The sequence below is a fragment of the Macrotis lagotis genome, chromosome 4, assembly GCF_037893015.1.
Source record: "Macrotis lagotis isolate mMagLag1 chromosome 4, bilby.v1.9.chrom.fasta, whole genome shotgun sequence".
Classification (NCBI taxonomy): domain Eukaryota; kingdom Metazoa; phylum Chordata; class Mammalia; order Peramelemorphia; family Peramelidae; genus Macrotis; species Macrotis lagotis.
Window position 1 is genome coordinate 31,187,855 of NC_133661.1, and position 19,454 is coordinate 31,207,308.

At 42.5% G+C, this 19,454-nt stretch overlaps 1 protein-coding gene across 2 annotated transcripts; it reads left to right on the forward strand.

Moving 5' to 3' along the window:
* Positions 1 to 8,835: 8,835 nt before the first annotated feature.
* On the forward strand, positions 8,836 to 15,278 carry FAM241B (family with sequence similarity 241 member B). Of its 2 annotated transcripts, none has more exons than XM_074236311.1 (3): positions 8,836 to 8,908; positions 10,862 to 10,973; positions 13,632 to 15,278. In XM_074236311.1, exons 2-3 carry the CDS (start codon positions 10,881 to 10,883, stop codon positions 13,899 to 13,901), a joined length of 363 nt encoding a protein of 120 aa, XP_074092412.1. In that variant the 5' UTR covers positions 8,836 to 8,908; positions 10,862 to 10,880; the 3' UTR covers positions 13,902 to 15,278. The 2 variants fall into 2 exon arrangements, with proteins under 2 accessions (XP_074092412.1, XP_074092413.1); XM_074236312.1 differs by lacking the exon at positions 8,836 to 8,908 and adding an exon at positions 9,719 to 9,842.
* The last annotated feature ends 4,176 nt before the right edge of the window (positions 15,279 to 19,454 follow it).

Below are 19,454 nucleotides of genomic sequence, written 5' to 3' on the forward strand. Positions count from 1 at the left end.
CTGAAAGCAAATCCCTTTGGAAGCAGAGGAGAGAATGGATGGAAGCAGGGAAAGATGGAAATAATCCAACTGAGAAATAACTGAGGCCTAGACTAAGGTTGAAGGTAGGAGGGAAGAGGAAGCCTCAGTTTCCAGAGATGTTTTGAAGTAGAAATGACAAGATTTGTTAACTGATTAGATATGTGGAGTGAGGGAAAGTGAGGAGTTGGGGAAAACAAAGAGGTTACTAACCTGGGAGGTTCAAAGAATGATGGCAGATTATTAAACCTCTCTGTGCCTCAGTTTCCTCATTTGTAAAGTGAAAAGATTGGACTAGATAATCTCTGACCCGCCAGCTCTAAATTTATGATTTCATGATCCCTTCAAACAGAAATGATGACTTGTATTCTTTGAATGGTAAAGGCAGAAGCCCAGAGTTGGAAGTCTATTCAAAGCTGTCCAGGGAAGCAGGAAAAAAAAAAAAACACAAAGCCAAATAGAATTTTGCCCCTGTTCTCTACCCTGTCTTTTCTTGTGACTGAGGTGTGGAGGTCTCAGTGATCGTGGTTCATTTTTCTTTCTTTGTAGCTCAAAGTGATGCTGGAAGAGGCTCTGGGCTGACAGTGCTCTTTCTTCCTCAGATCAGGCTTTGAGACCCAGTAACCCAAGGTCTCCCATGCACAGCTCTCTCCCTTCCTCTCACCAAGCCCTGAACATATGTTCCACCTTGAAAAGACCAATTGTGACTCGAGGCTTCATTAAAGCAATGTATTGAACACTCGACCAGCACCCCTCCCCCCCTTCCTGTCTCTGTCCTTCTTTCAATACAGCTCCTGATGTTTCCTTCCCAGAGGGGAATATATGAATGATTCCCTGGAGTGCCCTCTTTGCCTACACATGCTCCTGTCATCCACTAGTTCACCCTTTCTTATCTTTGTATCCTTAAGACCCAGCACATGCTTGTTTTGTTCTGTATTATTTTGAAGCCGCAGCTTCATTGGGGTAAGCAATTCCCTTATTGGTAAATGTTTTGTTACTTATAACTTTAGAGACTCCAGTCACTGAGAGAATTCAAGAGAATTTCACAAAGCTATGATGTGTCAGAGACAGAACTGGAACCCAGGGCATCTTAACGGTAAGGACTACTTGTGTTTGCCTTCCAGGTAGAAGGTGCTTTTTAGAAAAAAAAAAGAAATTAAAAAAAATTTAATTTGTTTTAACTAGCTAACATCTGACTTCTTACCTTCCCCCCTCAGAAAAGAGATAAACTAGACTGATTACAAATATGTATAATCTATCAAAATTTATTCCCATATTGATCATGTCATAAACATGATCAGAATAAACAAAATAAAACATGTCTCATTCTACATTTTGAATCCTTTGCCTCTCTACTATGAGGTGGGCAATATGTTCATTATTAAACATCTGGAATTATGATTGGCTGTTCTGCTAAGTGCTCAGTTCAGATAGTTTTCTATCACATTTCTATGCTATAATTTCATTACCCTTCCTTGATTTATGGGCACCCCCTCAGATTCCTCATTCTTTGTTACACCTGATCACCTCAGGATCAACTGGTTTCCTCGGAGGAACAATGATTTAAGGAAGAAGCAAGTACTGCATGAACATTATATGTCTGGAAAACTATGTTAATAGTGAATGCTTTTGATCTCATCAGTTTCATCCTTTCTCACCTATGTGGGAAGAAAAACTTCTCCCACTGGGTTTGACTTCCTCTTTTTCTGTCCCATTCTATTCACTTACAGCCAAACTCATGTTAGAGGGTCACTGAGTTTTTAAATAACAATTTCAAATAGAATGAAAGAGAGAGTATAAGATTAAAAGAATAAAGCTTCCAAATTCCATCTGCTTTAGCTGCTCCAGAGAGGGGACAAATAACTCTCTCCCTTCATCTTCCTCCTACTTAAACAGAAAATGACTTTCTCCCTCCAGGCAAGGAGGGGAAAGGAAGGTGTGACTGAGTGAGTTTATTTGTGCTTCTTACCAACCCCACTTCTACCTGATCTGCTTTCAAGTTCCTAGTTCTCTGGTTCCAGACTATTTGTGATTCACCTGTACATGGAAATCTCTGCTAGAGTCTGCTACACTCATGTGTATCATCCAAATGGTAACTGCCAGTTATTTCTCAGTTCCGTGCTTGGATGGTCCAGAATGATGTTATAGAAGGTATGCTGTCAATGGCCTTGCATTTCTGCTTCTCCACTTTATGTGGTTATCACTTCTATTTTAGGTTTTTAAAAAAGACACAGGAACTTGAGAGAACTCTGAGTAATTCTTGCCCAACCATGGGTAAGCATGGCAGTCCATCATGTCTTTATGTTAATGACTCTAAGGGAGAAACTATCTTTGCTAAAGCTGAAAACATTCTTTTCTTCACTTCTTTAGAAGCTATAGAGAGGCTTCCTTTGGTTAAACTCTGATTAAAAAATGATACCTAGAAGGAAAAATGAAAAAAATAGAAATGAAGAGGGAATATTATTTCCATATCTCAAGCTATATTTTGAAGTAATAACTATCAACACATTAAGAAGAGAAAAGCTGAATGGTAGAATAGAGAAGAAAGAGTCAGAAACAATTTAACTCAATAACTGAACATTCAATAAACCAAAGAACATAAGTTCCATAAGAACTGGAAAGCAACTCCTTCTTGGAGAACTTTCAGAAAGACTGGAAAATGAGCTGACAGAAATGAATGCAGACCAATTTCCTATCCCACATACCACTATAAGAAGAATTGCAAACTACTAGCTAATACATGAAAGCTTACTTCAAATCAATAATAAATACCTGTATTAACTATATTAAATTACTCCATGCCAAGGGGAGGAGGGAAGGGAGGGAGGGAGGGAGAAAAATATGGAACTCAAAACCTTACAGAAAAAATGAATGTGGAAAACTGGTTGAAAAAAATAAATTAAAAAAATCCATAATTAGAGCAATGCAGATGTAAACAATTCTGAGGGCTCCCTTCTTGCCCTGAAAATTACCAAAGATGACAAAAGATGGAAATAGTCAATACTGAAGGGACCATAGAAAGCTAAGCACACCACTACATCTCCAGTAAAGCTGTGAATAATCCCAAACCATTCTGAAAAGCAATTTGCAACTATGGTAAAAACTAAATAAAATGTTCATACTCTACTCAAATGAGTGCTGAAATTAGTGTGCACCTACTTTCAAGGGCCCAATTGTTAAATTTTGTATGAGCTTTATGCCTCAGAAATTAACAACTGCTACAAATGGTGGTTTAATTTATTTATATTGCCTTAAAACCACAATGGAGAAAATGTTAAGTGTATAGAGCATACATTCCTCTGGCTATTATTAAACCAACGAACCCCTTTTTCTGATTTATCATTTCTAGGCATGTACCCAAGGAGGTCAAAGATAGAAAGCATGGCCCAGTATATACTCAAATGTTTATAGCAGCACTTTTTTGTGTTAATAAGGAGCTAGAAACAAAGTAGATACCCAGTGACTGGGAAATGATAAAACCAATGACCCATGAATGTGATGGAATATTATTATATCTTAAGAAACAATAAACAGGAAGAATTTAAGATGCTTTATTTAGAATGGATGCTAAGTAAAGTAAGTAGAAGGAAAACAATATACAAAATGATTAGAACACTGCAAATATGAAGAAGAAAAAATATGAAGTGGAACCATGTGTAATTATAAGGATGTCTAGAATGATTTTATAGGAGATATGCTGAATGAAGCACAGGTGTCTGAAGTGTGGTTATAGAATGTTCCATATACTTTCAGAAATGATTGATATGTTGTTTAGTCTTACAGTTGTTTAGTCTTAATTTCTTTCTTTTAAAGCCTTAGTTCTTGATGTAGTCTGAATGCAGATTAAAACATTATTTTTCACTTTCTGTATTTTTTCATGTTTTTTTCCCCTTTGGATCTGTGTCTTCTTTTACAACATGACTAATATGGTAATATATTTTGCAAGATTCAGCATATATAATATGAATCAAATTGCTTAATATCTCAGGGAGGGGGAGCAAGGAGAGAGAAGTAAAATTTGGAATTCAAAGTTTTATTTATTTTTTAAATTATTTTAAAAATTAATACATTTATTAAATTAAAGTAAAATTTCCCTCTAGTTATATGCAAAAACAAGTTTCAATATTTACTTTCAAAACCTTGAGTTCTAAATTCTTTACCGTCTTCCCACCTCACTACCCCCATTGAGAAAACAAGTTACTTGGTATAGGTTACGAATATATAGCAATGAGGGGCGGCTAGGTGGTGCAGTGGATAGAGCACTGGCCCTGGAGTCAGGAGGACATGAGTTCAAATTCGACCTCACACACAATAATTACCTAGCTGTGTGACCTTGGGCAAGCCACTTAACCCCATTGCCTTACAAAAACAAAGAAAAAGAATATGTAGTGATGAAAAATGTTACAATAGTCGTGTTATAAAAGTAAACATACCCCCCCCCCAAAGAGAAACCTCAAATAAAATAAAGTGAAAAAAAAGCATGTTTCAACCTGTGTTCAGATACCATCAGCCTTGTCTTTGGGATGGATAGCAATTTTTTTTTTTTATCATAAGTCCTTCAGGGTTCCTTGGATCATAGCTTTGCTGAGAAAAGGGAGTTCCTTCATGGCTGATCATCCTGCAATATTGCTGTTATTGTATCCAGTACATTTCTCATTGCTTCTGCTCATGGAAGTTTTTTTACCGAGAGCATCCTGTTCATCATTTCTCATATCAGGACAGCATTTCAATTCAACCACATCTCACAATTTATTCAGTCATTCCCAGTCACTGGATATCCCCTCAATTTCCAGCTTCTCAGAAAAGAGTTGCTATAACTATCTATGCACATACAGGTTTTTTCCTTCCCATATTTCAACTCTTTTGGAATATAGACCTATCAATGGCATTGCCAAGCCAAAGGGTAGGCATGGTTTTATAACCCTTTGGGCATAGGACCTCAAACTTTGAAAAAAAAGAATGTTAAAAATTATCTTTACATGAAACTGGGGGAAAACAAAATATAATTAAAAAAATAAAGTCTTATTTCTGAAGGATGAGTTACTGATTAGTGAGTAGGGAGTGGGGAAAGTTATTTGTAAAGAATAGAATATGAGAACCAGAGGCATTAATAAAAAAGACTAGAAAAATGAAACATTTTTTTTTTTTTTGGTTTTATTTTACAAGGCAATGGTGTTTAGCGACTTTCCAAGGTCACACAGCTAGGTAATTAAATGTCTGAGGTCAAATTTGCACTTGTAACAAGTCCTCCTGACTCCAGGGCCAGTGCTCTATGAAACTTAGTGTTATATAAGAAAAGAAGTTTTGGGAGATTTGGTGTTTTTGATGAAGCGACTGATTGGGGAGACAAGTAGATCATCAGATTTCTTTACTGCTTTCTATTTTTTTGTAATGGAAAATCCTTGGATTTGTAGTTCAAAGATCTGGATGTAAATTCTGCCTCTGATACTGTGTAACCTTAGGTTTTGAACCTCAATACCCTCATCTGTTCAATGGGAGAATATATCTGCAATAGCTACCTGCCTCACAATATCATTGTTGGGGATTAAAATTTAAACTGAGTTACTGTTGCTATTATTTGGTCAAAACACCTAAGTTGTAATCTTAATTTTGCTATTTTCTGCCTTTTTGACTTTGTGCTAGTTACTGAGCCTCTTTAGGCCTCAGTTTCCTCCTTTGTAAAATGAGAGAGTTGGACAAGATGGTCTCTGAAACTCCTCTTTTGAATACCTGGGTCATCTGTTGGCACCTTGAATATAAGACTTTGTATTATCTTATCTGTGTTTGACTTGTCTCTTTAGCTAGACTTTGAGTTCCTGGAAGGCAGGAGCTATGTCTTGAATTAAATCAAAGGACAGTTGCCTTTACTTCCTCTCTCCATTCTTTCCTCAACCCTTTGCAATCTGGGATTTTTGAATGAATGTTACCTTAGACAAGCCAAGACCTGGAAAATACTTTAGCTTAGAAAGGTCAAGGTCTCCCACTGCATCTGGGGCCATCACCTTAATCCATGTCTTGCCACTGGACCCCAGTGACTTGGGAGGAGAGAGTGATACCTTTGCATGACCCTAATTCACTCAAATCCAATTCTTGCAATGCCAAGACATCACCCTTCTGATGTCATTGGTCTTCTTTGAGGAATCATCACCACAACAATAACAAAGATCCGTTAACACTCACCTTTGTCAAACTGCCATCTCCAAAGACTTGCTAATTGCTAAGATCAGTGGTCTGCTCTTACGTTTCAGGATCAGTCTCTCCAGAATATTTCACACAGTTGATTATCCTATTCTTATATGTATTCTATCTGTACAGATCTGTTTGATTGGAATTTCTTGAGAGTAGAGTTTATCTTTCGCCTCTTTTTGAATCCCCAACATTCAACAAAGTGTCTGGCACATAGGTGGTGATTAATAAATGTCTATTGACATTTTCAGATAAGCCACACTCCTCCTGGTCCTTCTCTCAGCTTCGTTTATTCAACCACCAAGCAAATGTTTCTATGGGGGCTACAAAAATAACAACTGAGATAATACCTGTCCTCATGTAACTTATTTGGGGAAGGGGAAGCATGCTTATAGGTAGGGGAAAACATTTATATAGAATAAATAAGAAGTGGTGGAAGAGGGGTATTACTAAGGGAAGATTATAAAAGTAAATGTATTTTCAGAATAATATTTTTAAATGCACAAAATGAAATACAAAGGATTTTAAGTCTTGAAAGGAATTAGAGATTCCAAGGTGCAGGGTTAACTCTTCCTTGTACATTTGGTGGGGTGGTTTTAAAATTTTTGCTGGTGTACTTAAATGTTTGTTTTTTTGTTGAGTGGTATTAAGTTCATACTTTTAAAATATGAAAGGTTGCATAGAAAGATAAATGTCATTTTTATACATATTTCTTTTTTTTTAGTTTTTTTTTTGCAAGGCAATGGGGTTAAGTGGCTTGCCCAAGGCCACACAGCTAGGTAATTATTAAGTGTCTGAGGCCAGATTTGAACTTAGGTACTCCTGACTCCAGAGCCAGTGTTCTATCCACTTTGCCACCTAGCCACCCCCCTGAATGTCATTTTTAAATTATCCATTCCATTCATTTCATTACCTTTCTCAGCAAGATATTCCTTTCAATTAGGATTAAAAATAGAAAATAAATGTTATTTAAAATAGATCAACATTTTCACATCAGTCTGACTCTGTATTATTTCCACACCCATAGACCTCCCCCACCTCCAAGTGAAGGGTTTACTGTTTATTGGAACAAAAAGCCAACACCCAACAACAGTGCAATTAATTTTAACAAGTGACCAAATTGTTCTATATGGATTTCTGTCTACTCTCTTAGCTTTGCATTGTTTTATATAATATTCCCACATTCTCTGTATGTTTCTGTCATTTCTCAAAGTCCAACACTCCATTCCATTCATTTGTTTAAAAAAAATAACAACCACCATACAAAATATTTTGTACAACTGCTCCTCAAGGATCACATTTCTGGCTTTAAAATCCAAATCAAATGCTACCTCCTCCGGGAAGTCTCTCCTGATCATCCAAGTCAGTGATGTCCTTTTAATTGTTGGCTCTCATACAGCAAAATATTTTTTTTTAGGTTTTTGGTGGGGGGCAAAATATTTTACAAAATATTTTACCCTCCAGCCAGGGTCTCCATTTCAAGCATCTCTTTTCTTCTGTCAGAATATTGTGTATTAGGAGTTTTATGTTTTCCCCCACTTCAGTCCCTTTCCCGCTTAATGTCCTCAAAAGCAAGAACTTGATCTTATCTAAACCCTGATCTTTTCCATTGTTTAGACTAGAATTCTGCACACTGAATTGATGTCTTTTGAATTGAATTGAATAGCAAAACTTCAGGTCTGCAGTGTCTGGCACCCAGCTGCTCACTAGAGATTTCTTGATTGATTGATGGATTGCTTGATTAGTTGTCAGGCAGCTGAGAGTAAGCTAGAGGTTCTATTAATTAGATCCAGGGTTCTTTCTTTTTCTTTCCTCCCTCCCTCCCCCCCTCCCTCCCCCCCTCCCTCCCTCCCTCCCTCCCTTCCTTCCTTCTCCCTCCCTCCCTCCCTTCCTTCCTTCCTTCCTTCCTTCCTTCCTTCCTTCCTTCCTTCCTTCCTTCCTTCCTTCCTTCCTTCCTTCCTTCCTTCCTTCCTCCCTCCCTCCCTCCCTCCCTCCCTTCCTTCCTTTTTTTGCTGGTTTGGTAAAGTTTTTGCTCTCTTCAGAATAGTTTTAAATGTATAAAATGAACTACATAGGATTATAAAAGAAACTAATTATTTTGAAATCCAATTATCAATCTATTAAAAAGCAAGTTCTCTTATCCCATGCTAATGGGTGCAATGGGTATATAATGGTTGGGGGTTTGGGGTGCTTTGCTTGTTTTGCTTTTTTGATGCTCTGCATAGGACTGCAGAGGAGGAAAGCGGTGGACTGGTGGCTGGAGGCATCTGAAGGGGTCTGTAGGCTTCAGAGACGCACAGAACCTTGGACGAGGTCAGCCGAACCCCTCGTTCTGAGGCCAGAGAGGGCCGATCGATGGCCCGAGCCCGCAGCCGGGAAGGAGCAGGGCAGGGAGCTGAGGCAGGCTGCGGCCGGTCCCTGTGGCGCAGCCGGCCCGGCCCGGCGCCCGGGGGCTGGAGGAAGGCTGCCCGGCGCAGGTGAGGCTCACCTGAGTGCCGAGCCCGGGCAGCTGCAGTTTCTCCCAGGGGCCTTAAGAGGGGAATGCTGAGCTCGGGCGTCTTCTCTCTGGCGCTTCCTGTCATGCCAGGCTGGAGGAAGTGGGAGGTGGGGCCGCAGTGCCAGCAGCCGCCCCTCAGCCCGGGACCAGCCCGGGATCAGCCGGCCGCCGGTGGACAGCGCCCGCGCCGGAGCCGCAGCCCCGCAGGTAGGCAGGGAGGCCGGGGGGCCCCGCCCGCCCACCTGGAGAAAGCGGGGGGCTGGGGGGCAGCGGCTGCCCGCCTCTGCCCCCCGATCGCCAGCCTTCCCACCCGCGGGGGGCTGCGGGAGGAGGCCGGCCCGCGGGGGGCTGGGGTCCCGCACAGAGCCTCGGAGGCAGGGGCCCTGGACCCCTCACAGGAGCCACAGCACCTGGCTGACCTTGGGCCGGGCCCTCTCCCTTCCGGGACCTCAATTTCCTCATCTGTCAAAGGAGGGACCAGGAGGTCCTCTCAAAGTCTAGGGTGCCAGTACATGGGGTCCCGAGACCTCCAGCCAGGGTCTGCGTTTCAAGCCTCTCTTAGAGACTGGACGCTGTCTGCTCTTTCTCTTGTCCTCCCCCCCCCCCCCCCCACGCCGTCCCCTAAATGAGTACTAATGGCCCCATTCCGGCCTCACCTGTCTAGTGACCACATCTCTACCGGGATCTCCTGGGGAATTCCTACAGTCCTACCCCACCCCTTTGCTTATCCGCGTTCTCTGGGGGACGCTTAACAAGTCCCTGGGTTGAGCTTGAGGCCTTAGCAGGGACTTTGAAAATGAAACCCTTCGTTTGTGATGCTTTTGAGGCCCAGAGACGTCTAAGGCCTTTCTGAAGTCACCCAGTGGCAGCTTGAACCCAGGATGAGACAGCAAAAATGTGAAAGTACATTAAGGCTAGGTGTTTTGTTGCCTCTCTATCTCTGACAACTGACCAGGCTTCATGGCCTATGCTGCCCCTCCCTCTTACAAACCATATTCCCTGAAGGTAGTCTCTTGATGGTAACAAAAATGCAGGCAGTGTCCCTTAGTTCTGCAAATGGGGTGCTGACACGGACCATTGAAATGGTTTTGCTGCTTTTCTGGGTTGACTTCACTCAGCTATTGTAGTCCTGGTATATATGGTACTTCATGCTCTGCTTTCCTCATTCTTCTGTCTCTTAATGGTCTTTTGTACTTCTAAAAATTTCATGTCTTCCTTTTGGCTATAGATCATCAAATTCATGTGCCATTATCTGTTTAGCAGATCTAGTGGTGGCTTTCCCATTTTTCAGATAGTGAAACTGAGGCAACAGTGAAGCTGGAAGTGTAGCTAGAATTTCTGGCTCCCAGCTAGATGGAAGGCATCCTGATTAGTACCTAGAATGGATATAGAGACCATTTTATCCCATTCCTGATGTACCTGTTTCCAGACTGGAATTTTCTAGTTACCTAAGCCTTGCTGTTTCCTCCTTCCCCTTCTTGGGTTAGGTTATACACATATACACACACAAATATAAGATCTATCATCCATCCATCCATCTATCAATCTATCATCCATCTATCCATTCATCCAGCCATCTATATATATATCTATCATCTATCTATCTATCTATCTATCTATCTATCTATCTATCTATCTATCTATCTATCCTCCATCCAGCTATCTAACATTCATTCATCTATGATCATCCACCCATCCATCAATCTCTGGCCTCTATCCATCCATCTCTCTCTCTGGCCTCTATCCATCCATCTCTCTCTCTGGCCTCTATCCATCCATCTCTCTCTCTCTGGCCTCTATCCATCTATCCATATCTCCCTCTGGCCTCTATCTATTCATCTCTCTCTCTCTCTCGCCTCTGTCCATCCATCTCTCTCTCTCTCTCTCTCTCTCTCTCTCTCTCTCTCGCCTCTGTCCCATCTCTTTCTCTCTCTCTTGCCTCTGTTCATCTCTCTCTCTCTCTCTCTCTCTCTCTCTCTCTCTCTCTCTCTCTCTCTCTCTCTGGCTCTGGGATTTGCAGATCAACCAAAATACTTAATTTTTGTTTGCAAAGTCTCCATTTTCCCTCGGTAAAATGGGGACAAGAAGCACAGCACATCTACCTCACAGGGACACAGTGAGAACTCTTATAAACCTTCATGGGCTATTTTGTTGTTGCAGGTCCCACCAGTCACTGAAGATGGTGAGGATCTTAGCCAATGGGGATATCGTACAAGATGATGACCCTCGAGCCAGGGCCAGCACCACCTTTCGGAATATTACATCTCGCCAGGTATGGGGCAGGAACTCCTGGGCCTTCTCTGAGCTTTTCCCAGTTAAGTTTTCCTTGCAAATTCTAGAATTTGTACCATATACATGCCAGTTGGAAATTCCTCTCATTTCTAAGTTTTATATAGCTATATCTCTACATAATAGAAGGGTGAATTTGGAATCAAGGTCTGGATTTACATTCTTTTTCAAACACACTCTAAGTACAAACTGTAAATCACTTCTCCTTTATGTAAAATGTGTATATTGGCCATAGGGTTGTTATCAGGCTCAAATTTATATTAGATATCTTGCAGATCATCCAGGGCTATATTAATGTGAGCTGCTGTAAGGATAATTTTACAAGCTCTTTTTCTAGCACAACCTTGGGAAGTACGTAGTGTGACTATCACCCCCATTTGACAGATAAGTGCCCACACTCATAGGGACAGAGGAACATGCCCCGGATCATCTGATAAAAGAACAATTAAAGCCTGGGTTCAAACCCAGGAATCTTTCCACTACTACACCTTGCTGACTCCATGACCTGACTCCCAGGCTGGAGAACTACTTCATAAGTTATGGTTTCTTGGACTTCTATAGACCTGAGATTGATGTGTTTGTCCTTCGTTCTCAAAGAAGACCATGACATCAGGGAGGTGATGCCATGACAAGCAAATGAATTGGATTTGAGTGAGGGGAGATGTGCTAAGTCATCAGCCTCACTTTCTCCTCCAAGAGCCATCTGGGTCCCATGGCCAGATAGGAATCAGAACGACTGGAGATGGCCATGGACGTGAGGCAATCAGGGTGAAGTGACTTGCCCAAGGTCACACAACTAGTGAGTATCATGTGTCTGAGGCTGAATTTGAACTCCCATCCTTTTGATTCCAAGACCAGTGCTCCATCCACTTCATCACTGAGCTGCCCTTGGACTTAAGTTTGAAGGTCAACTGAAATATTTAATAATGTTGAATTCTGGGCCAGTCAAATGTGACTGGGAACTCTCCTTATCTAGCAGACTTCCCCATGATGTCCCTTTGAGATAGCATGGCATCATAGAGGACTGACTCGACATCAGAAAGATCTGTTTGGGGTACATCCCAGTCATTGAACCCTGGACAAGTCATTTTCCTTTTTAGTGCCCTTCTCTTAGACTCCAAGTTATAGAGAAGTTACTGATCTACCTCTGTGGAATGCAAGAGGAGTTCTCCAGACAGACATTAAAGGTCTAGAATTATATTTAAATGAGGATTTTTTTTAATTAAAGCAGAATGAAATTGGAGGGGGGGGGGAGTGGTGAAACCAGGGGAGAAACAGAAGGTTTTAGCCAGTAACTGTAAAATGATGCATATGTCCTGCTTTTAAAGGAGGCCAGATAGATCAGCACCATTTGTACAAAGCACATTTGTTTTTGTCTGGCTTTGGAATGGGATCAGATGCAGCTTTTCTTTCCCAGCTTGAATCTGTCTCTTTCCCTTTTTGGAGAACTTCATAAAACACCTCCTGAGGACCCAACCCTGTTCTAGCTTTTCTGAGGAAGATGAGGAAAAGAGATGTTCCCCAGAGACACTGTAGGATACTGGAAACTTGCATTTCAACCCTTCTCTGGCTGCTCAATGTGTAATATTGGACAAGATGCTGCCCCTTTCTGTACCTGTGTTTGGTACAGTGGGAACATTGCTGGACACGGAGTCAGGAAGATCTGGATTCTAATTCTGCCTGAGAGCTGCTGGGCAAGTCACTTAATCTCGAGAAGCCTTATTTACCCCATCTGTAAAATGGAGATAATACTTCATTGCAAGGTAGTTGCAGGCTTCAAGTGAGATCATTTTTAAAAAATACATAAAGTGTTTCAGCTCTTCTCTTTGTCTTAATGCTAAGAATACTCACATTTCTATAGCACTTTAAGGTTTGCAAAGTGCCTTACGTATATGATCCCTTTTCATCTTCACCACAGCCCTGGGAGGGAGGGGCTCTTATTGCCTTCATCTTGCAAATGAGGACACTGAAGCTGGCAGGATTTAAGGGACTTGCCCAGGGTCATACAGCTAGGAAGAATAAAGTGGGATTCAAAGTCAGGTCTGCCTGCTTCCGGTCACTGCTCTTTCTAGGGTTCCACCTAGCTGCCTTCATTTCTCTCCTTGTTTGATGGAGTTCCCATGGTGCTTTGTCCAAGGACCATTTCTATGGTCTTTTAGTGTCTAAATGTTTTTAGCGTAAAATGTTTTTTTTTTTTTTTACTATTGCATAAGTGTCATTATGACTACTCATTGAAATTTCTATTGGTTCTAAATCTATGATCTTAGGATTTATTTTAAGATACTTATGATTTACCTGGGATTCTGAGCACTGACCTAGGGTCGCTGAAGGGGGAGGGCAGAGTTGGCATTGCTCTGCCCAGAATAGTTGTCTTTGTCCAATCAGTTGTTTTGGATAAATACTGATAATAGGAAGTATGTTTTCCTTGGTGCCTCACTTCTTTTTGTTGCTCAAGATTCCACCAGATGCCTTGGAATTCTCTTGAAGGGACCTCAGATGTCATTTGACAAGATGAGGAGACTGAGGCCCATAGAGGTTTAGTGATTTAGCCAAAATTGCACACAATCAGTCTCTTAGGTCTTCTCACTCTATACCTATTGTCCTGTCTATTCCCACCATATTTTTTTCCATTTCTTTGCAGAACTTTTTCACCAGAGGAGAAGGCCAAGCTCATGGGGGTCCTGCTCCAAATATCCATCACCTGGGGCCCAGGCCAGGTGCCCATCGCTCCCCATTCTCTGACATCAACCAGCAGCTGGTGAACTTGGGCTTCCCCCTGTGGCACCTGGGGGACCAGGTGGTGGAGCCTGTGATGTCCATCCTTCTTCTGTTCTTAGTCATGATGCTGGGAGTTCGGGGGCTGCTGCTGGTGGGCCTTGTCTATATGGTGTCCCAGTTGAGCCTTCGGTGACCCTGGGAAGGGAAGGGAAGGAAGGGAGAGCTCCTGGGAGAGGTGTTTGTGAGTGTGTGCTTGTCTGTGTGTATGTGATTGGGGGTGACTAGTTGGGGGTGAGGTTTGGGCCCTTCCACTGAAGACCCCTTCCCTTTTGAGAAGGGTCCTAAGAAAACAAGCAAGTATCCACTGCTGTCTCCTAGCTCTGCTTGGCATCTGTCAGAAGAAGACCTGTCATAAATGGGACTTCTGTCCCAGGAAACGTTCAGCTTCTGCAGACCCCATCCTTATTTGTGTATTTTTGTCCTTGCAGCTAGAAGATCATGTTAGGGGAGACCCCACAATTCTCCTAGTTTCTCCATTGGACTTGGTGGAGCCTCCCAGGGATGGAGGTTGGGAGCTGGGTCCTCCAGGCCCTTCTTGTCAAATCTTTCTAGTCCCAGGGGATTTTCCCTTTTCCCCCTCTATCTCCAGCAGGTCCAAGAAGGAGACCCAGTTCCTTACCAGAGTCCAGTTACTAATGCTAAACCTTGGATGCAGAACAAGTTCACCCCCCAAAAGTCAAAGTTTTTGAACATGATTTTGTTGGTTGAGCAGGTTTGGAGGAAAGGGGGCCTGCTTCCTGAGGCTGGCAATGAGGACGGGCTAGAGGGGATGGCTGATTCCTAGAATATTTTATCCTCCCCTCTCAGATGCTGAGCTATAGGTCTTTTTAATTCTCTTTGAATCTGAAAGGGAGAAGGCTTTTTTTTTTAATTTCAGGGATCTTATCCTGAAAACTCTGGCTAGGCCTAGTGTACAGACAGAATGAAATCTAGATAGGAGTGGAAGGGTCCCATCTGTGTTTTGTGAGGAGGGGAAGCAGGGTGGGAGGCATACACTGGAGGTGCCAGTCACTGCCTTGGGACCAAACCACACCCTCTTTAAAGGCTTTTTTCTAAGATTTTTTCTGAGGGGGGGGGGAGACAGAGGCAGGTTTAGAAGAGTTTTCGCTGGACAGGCCAGGTCTTAGAGACCAATCAGCTCTGGTACCAGTGTGTGTGTGAGTGGATATAACACCAACCCTTTTTTGGGGGGGGGTGAGTTTCGTGACCAGGGGTTTCTACCCAACTACAGCCCTGGGATGGGAAGTCTGGACCTGATATGGGAGGGGTAGATCTTGGGGGACCCCAGCTACTGAGATGGATCCCTGATATTCCCAGGATGCTGGGGGAGCTCTCTGTCAGAACATGACCCCTTTCTCAAGTCCAGTCTCTGCTGTGTCTTATTTGTAGGCTGGGAGGATATCTTGACTATGGGGCAGACTCCTGATAGAGCTTCCCTGCCCCTGTAAAATGAGGGAGGTGGGACTGGATGAGGCCCTATCTGGTCTGCCAAGACTCACATCTCTGAAGTGTCCCCAAAGCAAAAGAGAGTAGGTCATCAGAAATCTGATGGTGAATGAAGTTAAACCTCAAAGTGGGACCCAGACTATAAACTCTGGTGGACCTGACCTTGAATTAGAAGGCTGGAGGGCACCTAGTCTGGTGGGAACAAAACTTGGGTTAGGTTTGGAAGGAGGAAATGGGGGTGGGAATTTATTTTTCTACATATCTCTGGCAGACACCACATCCAGATCCACACCCACTTCATCCCAGTGGTGGTCCCCTGGGATTGTTCCTTTCTTGGATGGAGTGGATCACGATCCCAGATTTGCCCAGCAAGGTCAGGGTCTTCCAGGGTGGGCTTGCTTTGGGGGGGGGTTCTGTTAATCCCTTGACTAATCCTCCTAAGTGGCTACATTTCCAAGTCAGTTTGGATTTGCAGCCTGGTTGCGCTGGGCTTTGGCCCCCTTCTCCTCCAAGTGAGTCATTAACCTTGATTGACTTGGGGTTGGTAACCCCTGGCTGCCCTACCCCAACCTCCTGCTTTCAGACTCCTCATTGGCTGAAGGATTGACCTTTATAGAATGGATAATGGGATTGCCAGAGTTTGAGCTGGAAATGACCTTAGGGAGACTCTGAATGGAGTCTTTTTTTTTAACAGAGAAAGAAAAAAACTCAAGAATTGAGTGACTTGCCCACACAGCTAGTGAATGAGCTGGAATCTGAACCCAAATGGGACTCTGAGGCTGGAGATTTTTCTCACAGACCATCCTTGGATAGAGAGCATCACCTGAATGTCATGGCAAAGAATCTACCCCTCTATGAGCTTAGCCTCTTCTCCCTCTGTAGGAGGAATGAATCCCATTTAGTATCTGGGAAGACAGGTGGAGGGCAGGGAATAGATCCACCACCATGGTTAAATGCTTTGATCAGTGATAGAAAATGATTTTCTCAGCTGTCACTGCTAAGGAAAGAATCCCAACCTGAATTGTTATTGAAAGACAGGTCTGGAAAGGACCTTACTAATTCTCGTCTACAAATTTCAGAGAGAAGGAAATCCAACCAGAAGCACTTATTAAAACACCCACTGTGTACCACAAGTAATTCAATAGCAAAAGGAAAGCAATCTTTGTTGTTCATGCATTTCAGACTCTCTATGACCCCATTTGAGCTTTTCTTGGCAGAGATAGTGCAGTGGTTTGCCATTCCATCCTCCAGCTCAGTTTACAGATGAGGAAAATGAGGCAAACATGGTTAAGTGACTTGTCCAGGATCACACAGCTTCCAAGTGTCTAGGGTTCTTATTGAATTTAGGTCTTTTTTACTCCAGACCCTTAGCCTCTATCCCACTGTTCTACCTAGCTGCCCCAAACTAGAAAGGGGCCAGATTGAGAAAGGCTTGACATGTCAAACAGAGGTATTTATACTTGAGCCCCAGGGGAATTTGGGAGCCACTGAAGTGGGGATAGGGGAGGGTTGTGGTCAGACTTTTGAAGGAAGCTAAAGCCCAAAGAGTTTCATTGATTCTGCCTAAGGTCTGTCAGCTAGCATCACATCTAGATCAAGTCCACCTCCTGTGACACACCAAGTCCAGGCTCTCTCCACTAGGTCACTCTGTCTCCTACCAGAAAAGAGTCTCAGTTCCTAAGGGGGAAAGGAAGTCCCTATGGGAGGGGAGTGGGAACTTTCCAGGGGACTGGGAATTCTACTTTAGCAATAGTCCTTGGATTGTTTACTCTAATCCTCTTATAAAGGGGGTCCCATAGTACCTGATCCACCTCTTCCTAGTTCTCCAGTCTTCTTTCATTTACAAGTGAGAGCATGTTTGTAAATCCCTCTGCAGGTAGTCAGTCATCACAGGTCCTTTCCCCTTCCCTACTCTGGTATCACCAGTTCCTTCAATTTTCAGTGACACTGGTCACTTTGCTATTTGTTGGCTAGGATATTCCATCTCCTGCACAGGCTATCTCCCATGCCACCTCATCCTGCCTCTTAGTGCCCTAGACTCGGCCCAGATGCCATCTTCTACAAGTGCCTTCCCTCTCACCCAGATTAGCTTTCATTTATCCTGTATCTGTCTTGTTTGTACAGAGTTGTTTGTATTCTGTCTCCACCATTAGAGAGCAAGGTTCCATTTTTTTCCCCTTTCTTTATATCCCCAGAGTTTAACACAGGACCTCGTATACAACAGGTACTTAATAAATGCTTGCTGGAAGGGGCAGCTAGGTAACACAGAAGATAGAGCACCAGCCTTGGAATCAAGAGAACATGAGTTCAAATCTGAGTTCAGACACTAATTACCTGGCTGTATGACCTTGGGCAAGTCACTTAACCCCACTACCTTGCAAAAAAAGTTTGCTTGAGAGGTTAATAAACAAATGATACTGAATTATCTTGTATGGCAACTTGTTGCCTTCTCATGACAGGTTTACATTTTAAAAGAGGTCTTGGTGAGAGGACAATGTTTAACTCAGAGGAATGAACCATTAAGGTAGAATTTGAGACAGTAGAGGGAACCCTGTTTTGACAGGAGTTTCTTAATACCCCTTATCTCTTGTACCTGGCCACCTATTGCATTTGAAAATATTTTCTTCATCCATTTTGTTTTTCTGGGGTGAATGGTTAGGCAGATTTCTTTAAAAAATATACATTTTAATGATGTCTTTGGGTTTTTGCATCATTTTCATGAAATTTTCTAATATGACAAAGAGAAAGAATTAAGCAAAAACAGTGCCTGCAGTGACTAATCTGCGGATACATGCACCATAATCTTCTAGTAGTCCTCCACCTCTTTGCTCTGAGTGGGGGAGTTAATTCCTTTGAAATAAGAATGCATTTCATTGAGAAGGCTGAGGCACTCACTGTGATGGCCACTAGTCCAGCCCTACTGTCCACAGTGAGTCCTTCTTGAACTCTTTTTGGAGGTAGTGAAATAGAATGAAAAAGTGTTGGGTTTGGAGTCAGAGGAACTGGGTTCAAATCCTGGAATAGTTGGTGACCTTGGGTAACTTGACCCAGATGGACCCTTATCTTCTTTTGCACTTGTCAACCTCTGAGGTGCTTTCTAGTTCTAAATTTATGATCTCATAAACCAACCAACTGGCCATTGTTTCCGTTCTTCCATGTCTTGGCTATGCTCATCCTTACTCTCACACGTTGAATCTTTGGTTTTGAATTTAACCAAATACAATGAGCCTTTCCATATACAGAGAAAAGAGAAAAAGATTATATGTGAAACTGTTCATTTCTATTAGGTATACCTTACATTAAAATAATGCTTTAATGTACATAATATAACATACATTATCTCATTTGACACCCTGTGAGATAGGTGCTATTATTATTGTCATTTTACAGATGAGAAAACTGAGGCAGGTTAAATGACTTATCTAGGGTTATTCTATAAGTGAGGTAAGATTTGAACTTGGATCTTCCCGATCCCATGCCCAGTGCTCTCATCCTTCGCCCCACCTAGCTGCCTAGGAAAAAATACTTGGAATTCAACATGCACAAAGAAACTCAAGGGTCTCCAGAGGCATTTAAGTTAACCGAGGCTTGAGCAGGAATCCCTTTTATGAACTCTCCCCCAAACTGAACACCTTCCATATTGGGAAACTCTGCCTCACAAGGCAATCGAGTTAGTTTTTGGATAGCTTGCGGGAATTTTTTTGGATATCGAGTAGAATGTATCTTGTTTCCATTTCTCATTTCTCCTAGATCGGCCTTTTGGTGAAAAAATAAGAATAATCCCTCTTCCTCATGATTTTTTCCAAATCACTAAATAATTCAGATAATTAAAGGCGGCTTTTTTGTCCTTCCTAAGGCTTCCCTTCTCTAGACCAGGTATCGCCAGTTCCTTCAACTGACAAGAGCTCAACATTTCTCACCATCCTTGGGCCCTTCCCTAAATGGCTGCACCTTATGGATGTCTTTCCTAAAACGCAGTGGGTGCTTAGAGCTGAATACAGTTCTCCACATCCAAGTCCAGTGAGACTGTTGCTTCTCCTTCTGGGCATCATTGGCTCATATTGACCTTATAGGGCACCAAAGACCTGTCTTTTTGTAAACCAACTGGGCTCTAACCTTCCTTCCCCTCCCCTTTCCTCTTTCATACTTCTGCAATTGCCTTCTCGGACCAAGCATGGGAAATGATTCTTCATGCCTGGGTTCTCTTGGATGTGGGCATTTCCTCTAAGGATCTGGATCC

Excerpts from the sequence above, each read along its gene's own strand:
- FAM241B (XM_074236311.1), top strand. The coding sequence starts at position 10,881 with ATGGTGAGGATCTTAGCCAATGGGGATATCGTACAAGATGATGACCCT. Across the intron at positions 10,974-13,631 it reads GGAATATTACATCTCGCCAG|AACTTTTTCACCAGAGGAGA; the intron begins GTATGGGGCAGG and ends ATTTCTTTGCAG.